This window comes from Nycticebus coucang, chromosome 3 (genome assembly GCF_027406575.1).
Source record: "Nycticebus coucang isolate mNycCou1 chromosome 3, mNycCou1.pri, whole genome shotgun sequence".
Classification (NCBI taxonomy): domain Eukaryota; kingdom Metazoa; phylum Chordata; class Mammalia; order Primates; family Lorisidae; genus Nycticebus; species Nycticebus coucang.
In genome coordinates, this window is record NC_069782.1 from 11,991,176 (window position 1) to 12,010,885 (window position 19,710).

At 55.0% G+C, this 19,710-nt stretch overlaps 1 protein-coding gene across 2 annotated transcripts in view; it reads left to right on the forward strand.

The window, feature by feature from the left end:
• The window catches only part of MYH9 (myosin heavy chain 9), a 91,882-nt gene extending 72,786 nt beyond the window's left edge, over positions 1-19,096 (forward strand). For both annotated transcript variants that reach the window (XM_053585780.1, XM_053585781.1), the window contains 23 exons: positions 683-843; positions 1,752-1,860; positions 3,032-3,163; positions 3,569-3,775; positions 4,224-4,361; positions 5,327-5,450; positions 7,099-7,270; positions 8,041-8,253; positions 8,639-8,783; positions 9,963-10,169; positions 10,404-10,508; positions 10,634-10,786; positions 11,816-12,064; positions 13,047-13,259; positions 13,369-13,581; positions 13,851-14,012; positions 14,978-15,106; positions 15,993-16,081; positions 16,161-16,284; positions 16,595-16,803; positions 17,338-17,446; positions 17,535-17,707; positions 18,718-19,096. In XM_053585780.1, the coding sequence (XP_053441755.1) occupies positions 683-843; positions 1,752-1,860; positions 3,032-3,163; positions 3,569-3,775; positions 4,224-4,361; positions 5,327-5,450; positions 7,099-7,270; positions 8,041-8,253; positions 8,639-8,783; positions 9,963-10,169; positions 10,404-10,508; positions 10,634-10,786; positions 11,816-12,064; positions 13,047-13,259; positions 13,369-13,581; positions 13,851-14,012; positions 14,978-15,106; positions 15,993-16,081; positions 16,161-16,284; positions 16,595-16,803; positions 17,338-17,446; positions 17,535-17,707; positions 18,718-18,835 (3,654 nt within the window). In that variant the 3' untranslated portion in view covers positions 18,836-19,096. The remainder of the gene's footprint in view (positions 1-682; positions 844-1,751; positions 1,861-3,031; positions 3,164-3,568; positions 3,776-4,223; positions 4,362-5,326; positions 5,451-7,098; positions 7,271-8,040; positions 8,254-8,638; positions 8,784-9,962; positions 10,170-10,403; positions 10,509-10,633; positions 10,787-11,815; positions 12,065-13,046; positions 13,260-13,368; positions 13,582-13,850; positions 14,013-14,977; positions 15,107-15,992; positions 16,082-16,160; positions 16,285-16,594; positions 16,804-17,337; positions 17,447-17,534; positions 17,708-18,717) is intronic.
• Positions 19,097-19,710: the final 614 nt, after the last annotated feature.

The window sequence follows — 19,710 nt, forward strand, 5'->3', positions numbered from 1 at the left end:
TAGCATTCATGGCTCTGCCTCTTTGGAACTTGTTCCCAGTCCCTTCCCCTGCCAGGAAGGGAGACAGATAGACATTTCTTGCTGGTAGGCTATTGAGAGAGCCTTGTCACAGAATTGCTCAGTAGTAATAATGACAGCTGTTTTCACTGCTCAGCATACACTGAGCAAACCCGGACCAAACCCTTCCCGTGCGTTCTCTTATTTGATTTCCACCACTCCACTGTGAAAGGGGCACCATTATTAGCTTTATTCATTAGCATTATTCCCATTGTGCAGCCAGGGGACATGGTCTCACAGAAGGTAAGGTGCAGGGTCGCCCTCGGGTATTTGATCCTGAGCCAGATTGAGCGTGTGATCCTACCTCTGGCTGGAGGGTGCCTGACTGGGCAATTATGGAGTGGGGTTCCAGTGTGGGGGAGATCAAAGGAGGGCAAACCTTTCTGTTGCCTTCACTCCGAGTTTTCATGTCTCTACAAGTATGATTTGTGCCCTGCCCCATGCTGGGGTCTGTCCCTCTTCTGGTGCCTCTGAGCCCCACTAACTCTGGCACGGGGAGGAAGCCTCCCTTCAAAGGAGTGTCAGGTGGCTGAGGCCTCCTGGGACTGGCCACTGTCTCCCGAGCCTGCTTGTTCTGAGGGCTCCTCAGTAGCTCTTGGTAACCGGCTGCTCTCTCCCCTTCTAGATCAAAGCTCTGGAGCTGGACAGCAACCTGTACCGCATTGGCCAGAGCAAAGTCTTCTTCCGGGCTGGCGTGCTGGCCCACCTGGAGGAGGAGCGGGATCTGAAGATCACTGATGTCATCATAGGGTTCCAGGCCTGCTGCAGGGGCTACCTGGCTAGGAAGTGAGTCCCAGGTGGCGCCCCTGCCCCCCACACCAGGCCCTGCCGTGCCCTCCTGCCGAGGAACACTCAGCTGGCTGTGGTCTAGGTCACCCACTGCCAGGACTGCCTGTCAGGAGGTCCACATGGCTCTTCCTGTCCCCTCTGGTCCTTGATTTCTACCTCCAAGGAGTAAAATCAGGCATCTCTGCTTGAGATTTGGAGTGACCAGTGGGAAGAAGGTGATCTGTGCTTGGCTTTGCCCATCAAAAGCTCCTGTTGACACTGTGTCACCCCTGTGGGGACAACATCCAGACCTACCTGCCACTAGAGAACCCTGTGCTCCCCTGGGGAAGGAGACCACCCTTAAGGCTAGGGTGGCCCCTGATGCAGGACAGAGGGTGTAGTAGCGGCAGACTGGCCCCCCGTTGTGCTCCGGACACGTGTCCTAACGTGAGCTCAGCACTTTGGGAGATGGAAAGTGAGTTTATCCAAAAGTCCTCCAGCCACTACCTCACAGCCAGCCTTTGTGGGATAACCGCTCCTGTCCCTCTCCCCCAAACCAAAACTCAGATGGTGGACATGTGAGGGGCAGAAAGCTGAAGTTAGGGGTAGTCACCCTGGGGCCAACTTGAGTTGGTGACAGGGATTGAGCTGAGTAGGCTCTGTGGCAGGTTCACGGCAGCCTTCACATGTGTGCCCTCAGGGAAGGGGGTGGTCTGCTGACCTAGGCCCTTGTCACCCTCTGCTAGGTCAGTGATGGGTGGGTCACACAGCTTGTTAGTGGGAGAGCCAGGACTCAAGCCCAAGGCCTTCCCCCTCCCTAAGTTTCTTTCTCTAGATGCCCAGGCAGGGGGGCAGGTCCCCAGAGAAGCCTTGAGGGTGCAGTGAGGGTTGTCAGGATGCGTCTGACCAAGTCCCTTAACCCACAGGGCCTTTGCCAAGAGGCAGCAGCAGCTGACGGCCATGCGGGTCCTGCAGAGGAACTGCGCTGCCTACCTCAAGCTGCGGAACTGGCAGTGGTGGCGGCTCTTCACCAAGGTGGGTGCAGAGGGACCCTCCCTCACCTGCCAGGCTCTCTAAAGCCATAGGCAGCATGAGGGGACAGCAGGCCTGGTGCTTTCCCCCTGTGGAGCTCGCAGCTCAGGAGTGGGAGCTACAGCTTTACATCCCTGGCCCAGCAGCGTGAGCCCAGACAGCCCCACCCTGTGAGGTCTACGGGGGGTGGGGGGGGTGAGCCGTGGTGTTGATCCACGTGGACAGCCATGGCTTGCTGTTGGGCTGGGCTGGCCCAGCGAGCAGCTCCCAGGACCTGAAGGCCCAGCAGGCTGCAACTGCACACGGTGCAGAGGACATTGTCTTCCTGAAAAGCTCCAGGATGGCTGTGCTTTGCATCCTGCTGACCTGGCCCTCCCCAGCCTTTTCCAAAAAATCTTTTTATAGCCCGGCATGGTGGTAGGCACCTATAGTCCCAGCTGCTCAGGAGGCTGAAGCAAGAGAGTCGCTTGAGCCCAGGAGTTTGAGGTTGCTGTGATATATGACACCACAGAACTCTACCCAGGGGACTTGTCTCAAAAAAAAAAAAAAATTTTTTTAAAGTTTCTAAGGCTGCTTTTGATAATAATATCTCATTTATGATAATTGCAAAAGGTTGACAGATAGCAAAAGGAAGAAAATTAAAAATTCATCCATCGTTCCCTCACCTAGAACTGACAACAGTTGCTGTTTAAGGTTTATTCCCGCTCTCTTTTTCTCCCTGTAAATCTCAGCTGTGTAAACCATGTATGTTCTTACAGAGCTGAGCTTTGGCTTACATAAACAGTCATGTATTTTTTACTTACCATTTAAAATTCCTGTGTAAGCATGGTGTCTAGAAGTGAGTTTACTGTTCCTTGGAGGGTGTATCATAGTTTATCTGGTTCCCCTTCTCTGTGTCATCCCAGCTTTTTTTGTTATTAAAAACAATGTTGTGGTGAACATCTTCACACACACCGATGGGCAGTTGCCCTGAGATGTAACTAGCAGGTCAGAGGCCCAGGCTGCAGGCTGAGTTCTAGGGGGACTATACCCTCTCGTACCCCCTCCTGCAGTGGACCTCATAGCCCCTCACACCCCAGCGCTGGCCTTTCCAGAGGTGAGGGCGAGGCCTCAGGCTGTGGCCAAAGGTGGGGGCTTACAGCCTACCTGTCTCCACCTCCCTGTCCTGCCCTAGGTCAAGCCACTGCTGCAGGTGAGCCGACAGGAGGAGGAGATGATGGCGAAGGAGGAGGAACTGGTGAAGGTGCGGGAGAAGCAGCTGGCGGCAGAAAACAGGCTCACGGAGATGGAAACTCTGCAGTCTCAGGTGAGTGTCCCTGGCAGTCTCTGCCCCTTGGTGCGATAGCTGCCAGTGCTGCCACCTGCTGGCCACTGGCCACCAGGCATGTTTATAGCCTCAGGAATCGTTTCTGTCATTACTATAGAAAGTGGAGTTATGTGATGTGGGGAGGCACCCAAGAGGGTAGAAAGTTAGCCAGTGTTGGGGTCAAGCCCAGCTCCACCATACAACCTCTCCGAGCCCATTTCCTGGGATCTCATTGTGATGCTTTCTGGGTAGTAGCAGAAAATACAGGGTCTGATGTTTGCACAGTGCCTGGGAGCTTAAACACTGTCCAGGTGGGAGCCACTCCACAGGGTTCCTCTCCCACCAGGAGCTGGGGCTCGAGAACATCTGTCCTAAGGAGCTTGCATTTTCTGTGTGTTCCTGTAGCTCATGGCAGAGAAGTTGCAGCTGCAGGAGCAGCTCCAGGCAGAAACAGAGCTGTGTGCTGAGGCCGAGGAGCTGCGGGCCCGCCTGACCGCCAAGAAGCAGGAGCTGGAAGAGATCTGCCATGACCTGGAGGCGCGGGTGGAGGAGGAAGAGGAGCGCTGCCAGCACCTGCAGACAGAGAAGAAGAAAATGCAGCAGAACATCCAGGTCAGCCGCCGCCGGCAGGCACCCCGGGACAAGGGCAGGCTGGGTGCTTCTGGGACAGGTGCAGGGAGCAGGCAGTCGTGAAGGAGCAGTGACTCGGGAGCCGGGAGAGCGCAGGGTCAGAATGGCCACTTGTCCACTTGGAGCCACCAGGAGGGCTTTTCTCTTTGGGGCAGTTACTTCTAATACATGATCTCCATGGGTGCTGCCCAGGCAAGTGCTGAGGCCAATTTGATTGGTTCAGTCCTGGTCTCTGGCTATCCCGGGTGTGTGGAGCCATCAGCTCTGCCTTCTGCCCATCCCACCCGTGGCCGCTGACTCAAGGAAGTCCTTTAGTCAGGACATTGCACCAGTGTTCCGCACTCCAGTTTTAAATCCTGGATCCCGCTAATGGAGCTCGGTCCCCATCATAGCCGTGCCACTGTCTTCACATTCTCTGTGGTTCCTGTAGGAGCTTGAGGAGCAGCTGGAGGAGGAGGAGAGCGCCCGGCAGAAGCTACAGCTGGAGAAGGTGACCACCGAGGCGAAGCTGAAGAAGCTAGAGGAAGACCAGATCATCATAGAGGACCAGAACTGCAAGCTGGCAAAGGTGAGGCGGCCAGGGCCAGGCTTCAGCCCCCGCATGTGCGGCTTCCATCTCTCCCGCCCGCCGCTTCAGTCGCTGGGCTCAGAGGCAGGTTCCTCTTCCTCGGAGTCCTGTTAGGAGGAATTTCCTCAACCAGGGCCATGGAAAGGTTTGTCATTTCTCCGCAGAAAAACTCTGCAGAGGTGGGCTGTCCATGGAAACATTTGTCATTTTCCCTCAGAAAAACTCTGCAGAGGTGGCCTGTCTGTGGTGTCCATCCCCATGGGGTGCTGCTCTCTCAGCCTTCCCTGAGGTGGTGACTATTCTTCCTGGGGACAGGTTGAGTCCCCGTCAGCTGTGCCTCTGTGGACAGATGTTGGGGAACATATTAGAAGAGAAGGCAGAACAGGGTCCAAACTCCATCCCAGGGCCACTGAGGTGGCAGGATGCCTGCTGGGGACAGTTATAAGGAGTGGGAACACTCATGCTGATCCACAGTGGCTGGGGGGCTTTACTGAGATAGGGTTCCATAGGGGATTACACAGCAGAAAGCAAGAAGGTAGCTGTGCATGTTGTGGGGGGTGGTTGAGGACAGGAAGAGGCTGTAACCCACCTGGGTGTGGTGAGGGGCTGGTAACCCAGGTGAGTGTGGGGCAGGTACCTCTTGAAAGAGTGGAGCCATTCGTCTCTGCCACACCAGCTGTCACCTGGAAGCCTTACTCACCAGAGTCCAACGGGGAGCACAGGTCCAGGAAGGGCTTGGACACCCAGATTTTTCAATCCTAAGAAAGCCATATCTGGCTATTTCAGGGAGCTAGTGACCTTTTAAAATTGTCCCTTTGACCCAGGAAATCCTAATGAACTTGATCAAGTGTTGAAGACCCTGCTTCTCGATTGAACCCAAAGTTTCTGGGCGAGTCGTGCTTTGAGGAGAGCTATGGTATTCTGTGCTCATCCAGCTCTGAACTCTGACCCTTCTCCCTCCCCAGGAGAAGAAGCTGCTGGAAGACAGAATAGCCGAGTTCACCACCAACCTCATGGAAGAGGAGGAGAAATCAAAGAGCCTTGCCAAGCTCAAGAACAAGCATGAGGCGATGATCACAGACCTGGAAGGTAAGGGGGTGATGTGCAGGAGCGGGGAGGCGTCCGCAGTGCACGGGGGAGCCTGGGCCTCATTGCAGCACCATCGCCCTCCAGACCATAGGCTGCCAGGTCGTAGGTTGTGTCTGGTCCCTATCTGGGCCCCTGTTGCTCTATGGCTGGACACCCCTGCGAAGTGTGTTCAGGAGAAAGCTTTGGTGTTGCTCCAGTGTCAGGCATCATAGGCTTCAGCAGCTATTGGGAGAGGTGCTAGGTTTCACCCCCAGAACTCACTTTGTCACTTACTAGCTGGGTCATCTGGCACTTGTTCCTTAATGTCTGAGCTCTGGTTCTCTTACCCATAAAGGGGACCCAGTGATAGGATAAATTGTAGGGATTTTGTGAGGATTAAACTAGATTCCCACGAACACACATGTGCTGCATATCGCAGAGCTCGCTGCTTGACTTGGGGTGGGGGACAGTCCTGCCTCATCTCCCTGTGCCTTGGGGATGTGCGGCACAGGCCTGACGGTCTGAGGGCCCCATCCCTGCCGCTTCAGGAGTGGACAACCAGGGGGACAGTAAGAGCCAAGACTGCTATGGGAACTGTGAGTTCATGCCCAGGGGACACTGGGCCCAAACCTACTGCTGCCAGGATTTACCCTGACTTGGTCTCACAGCCCTGCCTGGCCCCCGTCGTGTGGACAGGCTGGAGTGAGTCAGGCCCTCCAGGGAAAGAAAGATGCTGACACAGAGATCTCGTCTCCCATGGACCCGTCCCTCACCGGATGACTGAAAGACAGTTGTCCAGGACAAATATGAAAGCTTAACCCTAACAAGTGGAGTGCACGCACCCTGCAGGCGGGACTATAAACTGGTAGATAGCGTTAGACCACAGTCGGTATTGCCTAGTGAGCTGAGCAAAGCTCCGCACGCCTGCAACCTGACAGTTCCTCCTGGCGTGAGAATATGGCAGCATTATCCTCCAGGCACACGTGGACCCAGCCCAATGCCCACCAGTTGCAGGATGTATAAATAAATTATGGTGTATTCACATAGTGGACTACTGGATAAGAGGCCGGGTGGACAGTGAGACGCCTTGTGCTAAATCTCAGGATCATAAGGTTGAGCTGCAGGGGCAAATCAAGGAATAATAGTCGCTGAGCCTGCAGAAGCGCTCACTGTGGGCCGGGCATCTTTGGAAGAGCATTTTAAGACACTAACTCATTCGAGCCTCACAGAACCTAATGCAGTAGGGCTCTTTTCCTTCTTGTTAGAGTGAGGCACAGAAAGATCAGGTAGGTTATCTAAGTGACTTCACAGACATTGGACACTGACTCTACTATTCCAGCTCTGTAGAATTCATACAGGGCAGTTCTGGTCTATAAGTTCAGATTCACACAAAATGTTAAGATTTTTTAGAGGTACAGACATGGTACTGCCTGTTTTCAAGGGAATTGTAGGCACCAACTTCAGGAGAGTAATTACCCCTGGCAGGGAGGGCTGGGGGAGGGCCTGGCAGCCCATGGGGGTGTCCTCTTCTTTCAACCCAGAGCTGGGTGTGAGTGTCTATGTATTGTGACACTTTCAGCCTTACTATGTTTCACAACAAATAGTATTTTACATAAGCAATTAAAAAAGGAGAGCCCCTGGCCACTGAGTCCCCTCTCCCCCTTGGCAGAGCGCCTCCGCCGGGAGGAGAAGCAGCGGCAGGAGCTGGAGAAGACCCGCCGGAAGCTGGAGGGGGACTCCACTGACCTCAGCGACCAGATTGCAGAGCTGCAGGCGCAGATTGCTGAGCTCAAGATGCAGCTGGCCAAGAAAGAGGAGGAGCTCCAGGCTGCCCTGGCCAGGTGAGAGCCCCACTGCTAGCCTGAGGCCAGGGGACCAGTGCGGGTGCTTCCGGCTTGCTTCCTACCCTGGCTCTTGGTGTGCCAATGGCTGCAAATGTGCTCTGTGCTATGGTTTTAGAAGAGCCACTTCATTCAAAGCAGTTCCCACCTGCTAACAACAGTCTGGGGCTTCTGTGTCTTCTTTCACCCACCCACAGAAGTCCTCTCATTTCCTTTCTTTTCCTTCCTCTTTAAAATTTCTTGGCCACACACACATATTTTTTAATGGGCTTTATTTTTTATAGCGGTTTTAGACTTGCAAGGTTGAGCAGAAGGCACAGAGCTTTCTCACGTCCCGCCTTCCCAGCACTCCACAGCGTCCCGCCTTGTCAGCGTCCCCCCAGAGTGCTGTGTTTGCTACAGCTGGTGAACCTGCATTGACATAGCATAACCATCAAATGTCCGTAGCACATTCATCTTTCTACTTAGTTGTAGTTTTCATGGATGGTAGCATTTTTTTCACTTACCGTTTGACTTTTTAAAAATATCTAGAGCAGTGAATCTTTATTTGGAAAATGAAGTGATTCCTCTGTGAGGTTTTTTACTTCCCAAAGTGGTGTTGCCCATAAATCTGGATGCCTCAGGTATTGCTTTTAGGAGAGCGATCCAAAGTGCTGTGATTATTATGGCAAGAAGCAGCTTTGGCTGTACCTCTCTAAGGCCTCTCCTGCAAATTCTGCTCTTTGGAAGTAAAAATGGCCTCACCCTGATGTTCTTCATCTCTTTGGCAGAGTGGAAGAAGAAGCTGCCCAGAAGAACATGGCCCTAAAGAAGATTCGGGAGCTGGAATCCCAGATCTCTGAACTCCAGGAAGACCTAGAGTCTGAGCGTGCTGCCAGGAATAAAGCTGAGAAGCAGAAACGGGACCTTGGGGAAGAGCTGGAGGCTCTGAAAACAGAGCTGGAGGACACGCTGGACTCCACAGCTGCCCAGCAGGAGCTCAGGTATGCTATAGGATGGACCGGTCCCTGAGGAGGGGGAGGCAGCGAGGGGCCTGGGCCTACAAGGGTGGACCCCCACCTCTGCGCATACTCAGTGGTGTGGTTATGTGCCAAACAGCACGGGAGCTGGTGGTTCCAGCAGCTTCTCTCTACCAAGTAGAAAACCTGCTGAAGAACCAGGTCAAAGTTTAGGTTGAGACAGGGATGGACTTTCAGGCTGAAGGGACACGTATGGTTCTACGAAGCGTGTCTGCGAGGTTGGGCCATAGGCTGGATAGCCGAGGAGGGGCCAGTGGGTGGAAAGCTGCTTGGGGTGGCCACACCTCTTGCCAGATCTCTCTGCAGTGAGGGCTCTTGGCCTGCATCCTGAGGGCATTTCTCCATCCAGATCCAAACGTGAACAGGAAGTGAACATCCTGAAGAAGACCCTGGAGGAGGAGGCCAAGACCCATGAGGCCCAGATCCAGGAGATGCGGCAGAAGCACTCGCAGGCGGTAGAGGAGCTGGCCGAGCAGCTGGAGCAGGCGAAGCGGGTGCGGGGCTGCCCTATGCCAGCCGGGGCTGGGGGGCTCTGGTAGGGGCTCCACCCACCACTCCAGGCCCCCAGTCTCAGCCAGTCCTGCAGAGCAGAGCACGGCCTGGGTCTGAGTCCAGCCTCCAGCTCACAGTGGCTGCGTGACTTGGGCCTCAGTTTCCCTGTCCATGAAGGAGGATGATGGTGGGTTTATCTCATGTGACTATGTGAGGAGGGTTACAGCTGATGATCACACAAAGCACCTAGACAGTAAGCATGGGCAAGGTTGTTGTTAAAGTAGTTACTGTCATTACTGTTCAACAACCTGCCAGACCAGAGCAATCGGGGAGGCTGAGCTGAGCATCAGAGGGCCTTAGTGGCCCCTGATGTGACTTCAGAGTCCCCTTTAGAACACCCCAACCTCAGTTGGCTGGAGTCTTGCAGGAAAACCCCAGCTGGTTCTTGGTCAGGAGGCTGTTGCGGCCTGGGCAGGTCTTTAACAAGGCAAGTGTTGCCTCCTGGAGATTCCTTCATTGCACACTTGGTGGCAGCTGAGAAGTCAAAAGCTCTTCTATGTGGCAACTTTTACTGTGCTTTTGGAAACATACCTTGTCCGCATGCCTCCTGTCAACTTCCCACTCTGTATGTGTCAAAGCCACCCCTGTCCTTTAGTTGTCTGTTTTCCCCAATATCCCTTTGCATTCACTCAGGGCCCAGCTGACCCTTGAACTGCCTGGCGCAGATAAGAATGGGATTGTTTTGTTTATTTTGTAAATTCCTCTTTTATATTTTTTAGAATGTAATGTTTTATTATATTATTACTATGAATGTCAAGTTTCAGAGAGGCTTTATTAGAAGTCTAATTACGGACATCGGCGTTCTCTTTAGTGTGTAATGTTGCTAAGATCAAAACATCTAGAACACATATGTACTAGAACATTCCCTCCACCCAGCACAGGAGGCTGGGGAGGGATTGTTTTAGAGATGAGGAAGCTGAGGTCCTCAGAGGTACAGACATGTGCCCTGTGTTACCTACCGGCTGAGAGGGAAGAGGGCAGATGACGCCTGAGCCTCCCGAGTGGAGGACTGTCCCCAGCACCGTTGTTGCTATTGCAGAAATCTAGAGTCCAGCGACCGGCCAGCTCCGAGTCAGGGCACAGAGGCCCCGTTTCCATCCTTGCTTTCTCCTCCACCCCAGGCGAAAGGCAACCTCGAGAAGGCCAAGCAGACCCTGGAGAACGAGCGAGGGGAGCTGGCCAACGAGGTGAAGGTCCTGCTGCAGGGCAAAGGGGACTCAGAGCACAAGCGCAAGAAAGTGGAGGCCCAGCTGCAGGAGCTGCAGGTCAAGTTCAATGAAGGAGAGCGTGTGCGCACGGAGCTGGCTGACAAGGTCACCAAGCTGCAGGTGAGGCCCCCGCTGGGACCCACCCTGGGCAGTGGGCACTGTGGCCCAGCTCCCAAGTTGCATGCACACACCGACGCCCTGTCTCTCGCTCGCCCTCTCTTGCCTCACCTAGCTCCTCAGTGAGGTTCTCGCCTCTCAGCTTGTTACTCAGGACCAGCTTATCCGAAAGGAGCTATGTGGGGTGGAGCTCTGGGGCCACATTCTTGATCCTTCGTCTCTCCCTCCCCTGTGCAGGTGGAGCTGGACAGTGTGACTGGGCTCCTCAGCCAATCTGACAGCAAATCCAGCAAGCTCTCCAAGGACTTCTCTACACTGGAGTCCCAGCTGCATGACACCCAGGTGAGGGCAACCTGGCTCATCGGGTCGCCATCCTCCCCTTCCTCCAGGGGTCTCTGGGGTCTGGCTTCTCCTTCCCACCAAGATTGTCTGCTGAGCGCCCGTACCCCTCTGGTCCTCACGAGTAGGAGCTGCTGCAGGAGGAGACCCGGCAGAAGCTGAGCCTAAGCACCAAGCTGAAACAGATGGAGGACGAGAAGAACTCCTTTAAGGAGCAGCTGGAGGAGGAGGAGGAGGCCAAGCACAACCTGGAGAAGCAGATCGCCACCCTCCACGCCCAGGTTTGGAGGGGAACTGTGGCCACACTCTGCAGGTCAGGGAGCGTCCAGCTAGGCTGGCCCCTGCACATGCCAGGTTGAAGGTCTCAGCCTGAGTCCCTGAGCGGAATCCAGGCATCTGGGAACTCAGATGGGCACGTAGCTCCTGTATTTCTGCCATCTCTAGTCTGCTGAAATCTAGCATTCACTTCCATTATGAATATAAGCAACAGCCACGGCAGTAGCATGACTTGCTTCCTTGTCACCTACAGAACTGGCCAGTCACTACATCCGAGTTGCTGCCAGGCTCTCAGCTTCATGGTTGCCAGGCCTAGACTGTGGCTGTTGTCTGACGTGCAGACGCAGAGCACAGAGAGTTTTTAAAAATATGTGGCAGCTGCAGTTTTCTGTAATGGTTGATTTGGTTATCCTATGTGCTTATTTTGTGCATATTAAAACATTATTATGAGGTGTCCACAGGCTTCTCTAGACTGGCAAGGGGTCCACAGCTGAATATGTGTATTAAGTACATAGATTCTGCCTTGGGACTTTATGTGCCAGAACCAACGCGGGGTGGGCTGGAATCTGTTCCAAAGGCTGAAGTGAAGTGGCCAGTGCACAAGTGTGGATGTGGGTTTATCCCCAGGGGCAAGGTGGGCTGGGTGGTAGGGACCCAACAATCCTCCTGCCTACAGCTGACACCCAGAGGGTGCTTGGCTTGCTCCCTGGGAGAGGTGAAGGTAGGGGGCTTTCCTCGCCAGCCTCGGTCTTTGTAAAACAAGAGGTTTTGGTGCGGGTGAGGACTGAGGGCCCTCCCAGCTGGCCTGGGTGCTAGCCCTCCTGGCTTCATATGCTAGGCAGATGCCCATCTGTAGAAAATCCATTTTTCTTCCCCTCTGGAGGAGAGAAGTGATGGGGAAGCCATTCTCATAACGGGGTTGGCTCCTGGTGCCCCTCCATGGGTGTACCAGGCCACCTGCTCCATCCCAGGGACAGTGTGTGGCCTGAGCAGGTGCCATTGCAGGCATCTCCTTACCCCTTGCTCCTGCCCAGGTGGCCGACATGAAGAAGAAGATGGAGGATGGTGTGGGGTGCCTGGAGACCGCAGAGGAGGCCAGGAGGAAGCTCCAGAAGGATCTGGAAGGCCTGAGCCAGCGGTACGAGGAGAAGGTGGCCGCCTTTGACAAGCTAGAGAAGACCAAGACGCGGCTCCAGCAGGAGCTGGACGACCTGCTCGTGGACTTGGACCACCAGCGGCAGAGCGTCTGCAACCTGGAAAAGAAGCAGAAGAAGTTCGACCAGGTGTGTAGCTGTGGGCTCTGTCCTCCTGGTTTCCTCGCCCTCAAATGCCACCGGTTAAGGCAAAGGCCCCGGTCACATGCACACAGCTCGGGGCCTCCTCAGAGACCTCACTCAGGGATGGCCTTGAGGTGTCCAGCATGTGAAGGTCCTGGGCAGAGAATGAGTGGAGGCAAAGTCTTTCTGTGAGGAACAACTTTTATATTTTCAAACTTTTCTATAATGAACCAGTTTTACTTAAGCTTTCAATTTATGCATTCATATCTCTTCCTCATTCCAAAACATCTAAGACAACTTAGGGAGGTCCCTGGGACCAGACAGAACAAAAGAATAAATCAGGGCAGCAGACTTTGGCAAACCCAGCCCCCCACGATGTATAGCTAAAGTTTTACTGAATGCAGTGCGCTCATTCCTTTGCACGGTCCTGACTGCTGTCGTGCCATGGTGGTGGCTGAGGAGTTGCTGAGTGTACAGTCTGTCCCTTTATGAGAAGGTTACCACCCCCTTGGGATAAATGAGGGGCAACGGGAGCAGGAAGGTGGGAAAAAATGACAGAACCCGGGTGAGTCCATGAGTGAGAGGAAATCCAGCTTTCTGAGCCTCCAGGTTGGTGTTCTCTTTAAGAAAAACGCTACCCACTTGTTTAGGAGAACTAGAATTTTTCCATGTTCTGAAGGTGAACGGTTTCCTGTGGGTTCTCATGGAAAAGGCATTGTGACATAAAGGATCACTGTTATTATTAAGTGATAAAAATCAAACAGACTTTAACCAACCGGTGGTGGTAGGGGCAATCCTCATCCTTGTTCAGTCACCAGGACGCGCTGCACCGTGTGTGTTGTCCAGGCACAGTCTTGGGCCAGCTTCTTCTGGGTCCTGCTCCTCTGCCACACGGCCTCCGAGACCCTTCTCCCTGGGGGGTTGGGCCGGCCACTTTGCCTCAGCTCTGAGCCTGACACACGGGGCCTCACTGCCACCTCTTTACCAGCTCCTGGCGGAGGAGAAGACCATCTCCGCCAAGTATGCAGAGGAGCGCGACCGTGCTGAGGCAGAGGCCCGAGAGAAGGAGACCAAGGCGCTGTCACTGGCCCGGGCCCTGGAGGAAGCCATGGAGCAGAAGGCAGAGCTGGAGCGGCTCAACAAGCAGTTCCGCACGGAGATGGAGGACCTCATGAGCTCCAAGGATGACGTGGGCAAGAGCGTGAGTGGGAGCACAGCGGGGTCTCTGCAGGGAGCCAGGCGAGGCCCTTAGGAGGGTCAGGGTGTGCGGCCGTGAGCTCAGGCCCCTGCTCGGGCTCTCTGGGGCGCAGGTCCACGAGCTGGAGAAGTCCAAGCGGGCCCTGGAGCAGCAGGTGGAGGAGATGAAGACGCAGCTGGAGGAGCTAGAAGACGAGCTGCAGGCCACCGAGGATGCCAAGCTGCGGCTGGAAGTGAACCTACAGGCCATGAAGGCCCAGTTCGAGCGGGATCTGCAGGGCCGGGATGAGCAGAGCGAGGAGAGGAAGAAGCAGCTGGTCAGACAGGTGTGTATGCCAGGCAGGTGTGCATGCCTCCCACTGCCCCACTAGGTGGCCAGGGGCTATGCCTGGCTCTCACAGGCTTCCTTTCCCTCCCTCCTTGATCTGGACTATGTCAGTGGCCCACCTCATTACAGTCCACAGTCAGCGGTCAGCGATCCTCATTGGCCCTCAGAGATCCTGCAGGTCCTACAGGACTATGCTGAGCCCACTTGGGCTCCAAACTGGGTGGGGTCTGCTGGTGGGTCCCACCTCCCAAGCTCGGTGTCCCCCAGGTGCGAGAGATGGAGGCAGAGCTGGAGGACGAGAGGAAGCAGCGCTCGATAGCTGTGGCTGCTCGGAAGAAGATGGAAATGGACCTGAAAGACCTGGAGGCGCACATCGACACCGCCAACAAGAATCGGGAGGAGGCCATCAAACAGCTGCGGAAGCTGCAGGTGAACGCAGGCCAGAGCTGCCAGGCAGTCGGGGTGGGAGGTGGGAGTGGCCACCGTCCCCTCCCTAAGGGAGGTCCTGGGTGCTCTCAGCATCCGCTTCAGTGATGTGGAAACCAGATCGTCTGAAAGCAAATGTCAGTAAGATCGACGACTTTGAGAGCATTAAACTAAAAAGCGAGAAGGCAGCACAGAGCAGTGGGAAAAGTAGCTGCTTAATGCAGATTTCCAGAATGAGGCAGGTGCTGACATAGTCCAGCCTTGTGGACAGGGACCGAAGGCTCTGCAGTGACAATTCTGAGAACAGCCTATACTGGAGAAATTCTCATCCCACCAATAATTAAAGAATAACAACTTAACAGCTCTGGATGCCCCATAATTCCCAGGAAGTCCACACCAGGGGTGGACTTTAAAATCCACATCTGGCCAGTCGTGGGGCACAGACACTCTGTTGCCGGTGGCTTTTTTCACCGATATCGTTGAAAAACAAGAGTCATGCTCTGGCCTGAAAAATCCTAATTTGGGTTTTACCCACAAAATAAATGAAAAAGGCTATTTGGCAAAGATCTTTAGAGTTAAAACAAATAACAGGAGAGTAACAAGGAAATACCTGTCCTGCCTAGCAGCTGGGTGCTGCCCTGGGTTGGGTGCATGTTGGGGCGGTGCTGTGAATGTGGGCTTCAGGCCCACAGGGAGAGATGGGAAGTGGAACAAACCACGGCTGGGGCTTACGTGTGCCAGTGAGCAGCCACGGCAAAGGTGTGCTTTAGAGGCCCTACCTAGGGTGGGGTGGGGTACAGACACAATTTGCCTCTAGTTACTATTTTATCCTTTTACAGTTAGGTTAGTTAAGTATGTCATTGTACTAAATCCCGGCCTCCGGTCTCTGTTGGCGAGGTGACCCCTGACCTCACTCCCTCTGGGCAGGAAATGGGTGGCACTGCATCTCTCGTCTCATCCCACCCCAGGCCCAGATGAAGGACTGCATGCGTGAGCTGGACGAGACCCGAACCTCCCGTGAAGAGATCCTGGCTCAGGCCAAAGAGAACGAGAAGAAGCTGAAGAGCATGGAGGCCGAGATGATGCAGCTGCAGGAGGTGGGCGGGCCTGCAGGGGGCACCTGGGCTGCTGCCCTCTGGCCAGCTCAGACCTTCATCTGGTCAGCATCACCCAGCCAGAGTTGCCAGGGCAGGGCATAGGGAGGTACCTGGCAGGGACAGACATGCTTGTGAATGAATTGCAGTCCCCTGTGTGTAGTAAGGCTCTGTGGCTGTCACCACCAGCTGCTGTGAGCTGTGCCTGGCGAGGAGGGTTCCAGTGTCCCCTTGGCTGCCTTGTCCATCGTACCTAAGGGCATGGAGGGACAGGATGAAATGTCCCTAGGGTCTAGAGCAGTGGTTCTCAACCTTCCTAATGCCACAACCCTAATGCTAGCAACGAAAATAATTTTATGGTTGGGGGTCACCACAACATGAGGAACTGTATTATAGGGTCGCAGCATTAGGAAGGTTGAGAACCACTGGTCTAGAGGGTCTTCCATAGGACGATGTGACTGGCTGCTGGTGCGCTCAGAGTCAGACCAGATCGAGGCTTGTTCGCTCATCCTCATGCCTGTGGCTGGCCTCTCCTGCCTGGGCCTGGGGTGAGCCCTCCCTCAGCATCATGTGCAGCTCTCTGCTGAGGCTCTGGAGCTGACTCCTGTCTCTGGTCTTCCTGGAACCCAGAGGGACCAGCTCTGAGCATCTCTTTCCACACAGCCTCTCTCTTTATCTCCACATCCCTGGCACCTGGCCTGCTTCCTAGCACTTAGATGTAGGGGTCTTATAAACATAAGGTACTTACACTTTGACCTCAGGGGAGCATCAGCCCTGTGAGAAAGGGTTTCTTAGAGGAGGGAGACCTGGAAGGGGTACAAGGCGGGAGTGCCAGGGGCCTGGGAAGATGGCTGTGGCTGCCCCCAGTTCACACCCTGCTCCTCATCAGGACCTGGCAGCAGCCGAGCGTGCCAAGCGCCAGGCCCAGCAGGAGCGGGACGAGCTGGCTGATGAGATCGCCAACAGCAGCGGCAAAGGGTGAGCTACGTGAGGAGGCATGGGGAGGGGCTGGCGTGCCCCCAGCTAGGCCCTCACTTCGGCACTCCCTGCCCCACAGAGCCCTGGCGCTGGAGGAGAAGCGGCGTCTGGAGGCCCGAATCGCCCAGCTGGAGGAGGAGCTGGAGGAGGAACAGGGCAACACCGAGCTGATCAACGACCGGCTGAAGAAGGCCAACCTGCAGGTGGGCACCATCGCAGCCCTGGTCCCGCCTCACAGCCCAAGAGCCCCACAGGGCCATAGGCCTTGGCCCCAGCTGCTCCTTGCCTGCTCAGGGGAAGATGTCCTGGCACCTGGGAAGATCACCCCCATCCTGTTGGGCAGGTGTTCAGCAGTTTCTGGACCCTTATTCGTGGGTAGCTCCCTTTTCTGGGAGAGGCGAGACCTATGCCCCTCAGGGCCTGGTGGGCTCGTATTGTCCCCTTCCTTTGGCCCTGCTAGTGCCCTCCAGCCGGGGCCCCAGCCCTTTGAGGTCACCAGCCTGCCTTCTACAGATCGACCAGATCAACACCGACCTGAACCTGGAGCGCAGCCATGCCCAGAAGAACGAGAATGCCCGGCAGCAGCTGGAGCGCCAGAATAAGGAGCTGAAGGTCAAGCTGCAGGAGATGGAGGGAACCGTCAAGTCCAAGTACAAGGCCTCTATCACTGCCCTCGAGGCCAAGATCGCACAGCTGGAGGAGCAGCTGGACAATGAGACCAAGTGCGTGCTCTTTGCCCTACCCCAGCCCCAGGGAAACCTCAGACCCTTCTGTGGTCTTCCCCAGGCCAGTCAGGACCCAGCTCTGTCTCCTGAGTCCCAGGGGCTATTTTCCCCCATCCTTATGGGAGAGCCCTCAACCCTTTCATTGGAGGGCTCTTGTGGGGTTTGAATAGAAGCCACTGGCCCACCACTACAGCTGGGAGTTTGGTGGCTGTCTCTGAGGGCTGGGTCCTTCTCACTTGGGCAGCAGCCTATGGGCTCAGCAAGACTGTGACTTCTTTGGAGGTAATAAGGGTCACACCAGGCCCCAAACCTCAGTCTTCTCTTTCCCTAGCTACCCAAGTACTCTTTGAGATGTTCCTTCCCTTCCTCGAGGCCCATTTCCTCACAGTGTCCCTTTAAGGGAACAGACACAAAGCAGGTGTCCACTAACAACACCTTAGCACCACGGCCTCCCTGGGGTGGATGTCCAGAGTCTGTCCAGCTCATGGCTGAAGGAGGCTGTTCTCCCTGAGCCACATGTCTGTCCCACAGGGAGCGCCAGGCTGCCTGCAAACAGGTGCGCCGGGCAGAGAAGAAGCTGAAGGACGTGCTTCTGCAGGTGGACGATGAGCGGAGGAACGCGGAGCAGTACAAAGACCAGGTATGTGCATGGGCAGGCCTGATGGGCCTGGCAGGCCATGTCCCCAGAGCCATCAACCAGGGCCATGGCCATACGTCTGTCTCCACAGGCTGACAAGGCGTCCACCCGCCTGAAGCAGCTCAAGCGGCAGCTGGAGGAGGCCGAGGAGGAGGCCCAGCGGGCCAATGCCTCCCGCCGGAAGCTGCAGCGCGAGCTGGAAGATGCCACCGAGACTGCTGACGCCATGAACCGTGAAGTCAGTTCCCTCAAGAACAAGCTCAGGTGAGCCCCCCTGCCCGCCCACCCGGCCCCTTCCAGCAGTTCAAAAGGTAGCTTGTTCTGAAATGCACACTTCAGAAATTTAAACTCTTTATAAACTTGGTGACATTTACAGCTAGAGTCCATGAGCAGGGTCCCTGCTCATCACAAAGCAAAAAGTGCTGTGGCAGAACCTTCTGGGCCCCTTCTGCATTCTTCTTGCCTCTGGGGCTTCAGCCCAGCCTTTTGACCTAACAGGAAACTTTTGGTAATTTATTCTAAACTTGTGGTAATTTATTCCAACCTATCTGAAAAGTCTGTCCATTTTGCAATGAGATTTCCTTGCTGAGTCTTCTGAATGAGAAGTTGCTCGAGGCAACCTGGCACATACCAGGTGCCCGTAAATATTTGCAGAATGAATACTGGGTCATCTTACTGCCTGTAAAAGTGGTTGCAGTTCTCAAGGGAGCGTTAACACTCAAGTATTAAACAGGCAAATCCGAGGATCTTACTCTCTGAGAGCCTCAGTCTTACATCATTTTCACAGGAATCTTTTTCTTAAGCATAAAAGCAAAACCAGACATTGTAGTCAGTATTTAATGTGAATTTTCTGACATGCAGGGACAAGAGGCCTGTCTTTCTACTCTGCATAAACAGTCTTTCCTATTAGCTCTTGGTGTCACCTATGCTGTGAGACCTTTGAACAAAGGGTGGCATTTTGCAGAAGGCAACCTCATCTACCTTTGCGCCTTTCCCATTTCAATCAGTTACTCCTATTTTCCTGAACTGTTTCTGTGCTAATGTTGAGTGTTAGGATGTCTGATGCCTACATATTTTGTAGGAAACTTTAATTACCTGCTTTCTTGAGAGCCTTCCCACCCTGCCTGGAGTCAGGGCTGAGAGGCTCAGAATGGCTTCCCCCTGGTAGGAGCAATTAGGTGCCTGGTTTTCCTCTGAGATGCTTTGGAATGTGTGAACTGTGCTGCAGCCACCCCTCAGGACTGCCCAGCTGACCCTCTGCCTCTGCCCTCCAGGCGTGGGGACCTGCCATTTGTCGTTCCTCGCCGAATGGCCCGGAAAGGTACTGGCGACTGCTCGGACGAGGAGGTAGACGGCAAAGCAGACGGGGCTGAGGCCAAGCCTGCCGAGTAAGCCTTCCTGCTGCTGCTGCCGGAGGCGGACAGGCACACAGGCTGATGGACGACTCCGCCTCCCTCCCCAGACTCACAGCACCTCTCACTTTCCTGGGACCTCACTTTCCTGGGACGTCACCCCACCCCATCCTGCCGCCCTCCAGGCCTCATGGAGGGCACTTGGCTTCCTCTGCTGCATCCCTCTCCAGCTCCCCCTCCCTTGGAATCTGATACCAAAGAGTTAGGGGCTTGGGCCTGGGCCCAGGATAAGAATGACCAGTGGGCTGCCACGGGGATGGGCAAGAGTTATCTATGAATCTTATTTTTCTTCAGACAAAAGGCATTTTGATAGCCCAACATCCCAGAAGTGTCATCACCTTCCCCAACCTCTGTTGCCAGCTCTTCCCTCTCTCCTCCCTTCTTTGCTGTTGGCAATCACACGTGGTGACCTCACACACCCCTGCCCCATTGGCCTCCACTCCTGTTAGGCTCAGGGTGGTCCTGAGGAGCAGGCCCAGGGGCTCCACCTCTGTGCAGGGCACAGAGCCCAGGGGCAGAGGAGGGGTAGATGCCTCCCCACCCCCTCTGGGCAGCGCCACTGTCCACTGTCCCTCCCCCATTCTAAAACGTCTCAAGTGCAATGCCCTTCCCCTCCTTTGCCAAGGGCAGCCTGCCCCTGCCACAGCGAGGCTGTTGGGGCCAAGCTGGAAAGGCCGGCAGCCTTCCAGTGGCTTCTCCTACACTCTTGGGGACCAAATATATTTAATGGTTAAGGGGCTTGTCCCAAGTATGACAGCCAGAGCATTAGAGAGGGCCAGTGGCCCTCCCATGCGATCTTGTGCCTACTCCAGGACTGGGGCCCGAGGGTAGTTTATCTGCATCGTTGACTCAGTT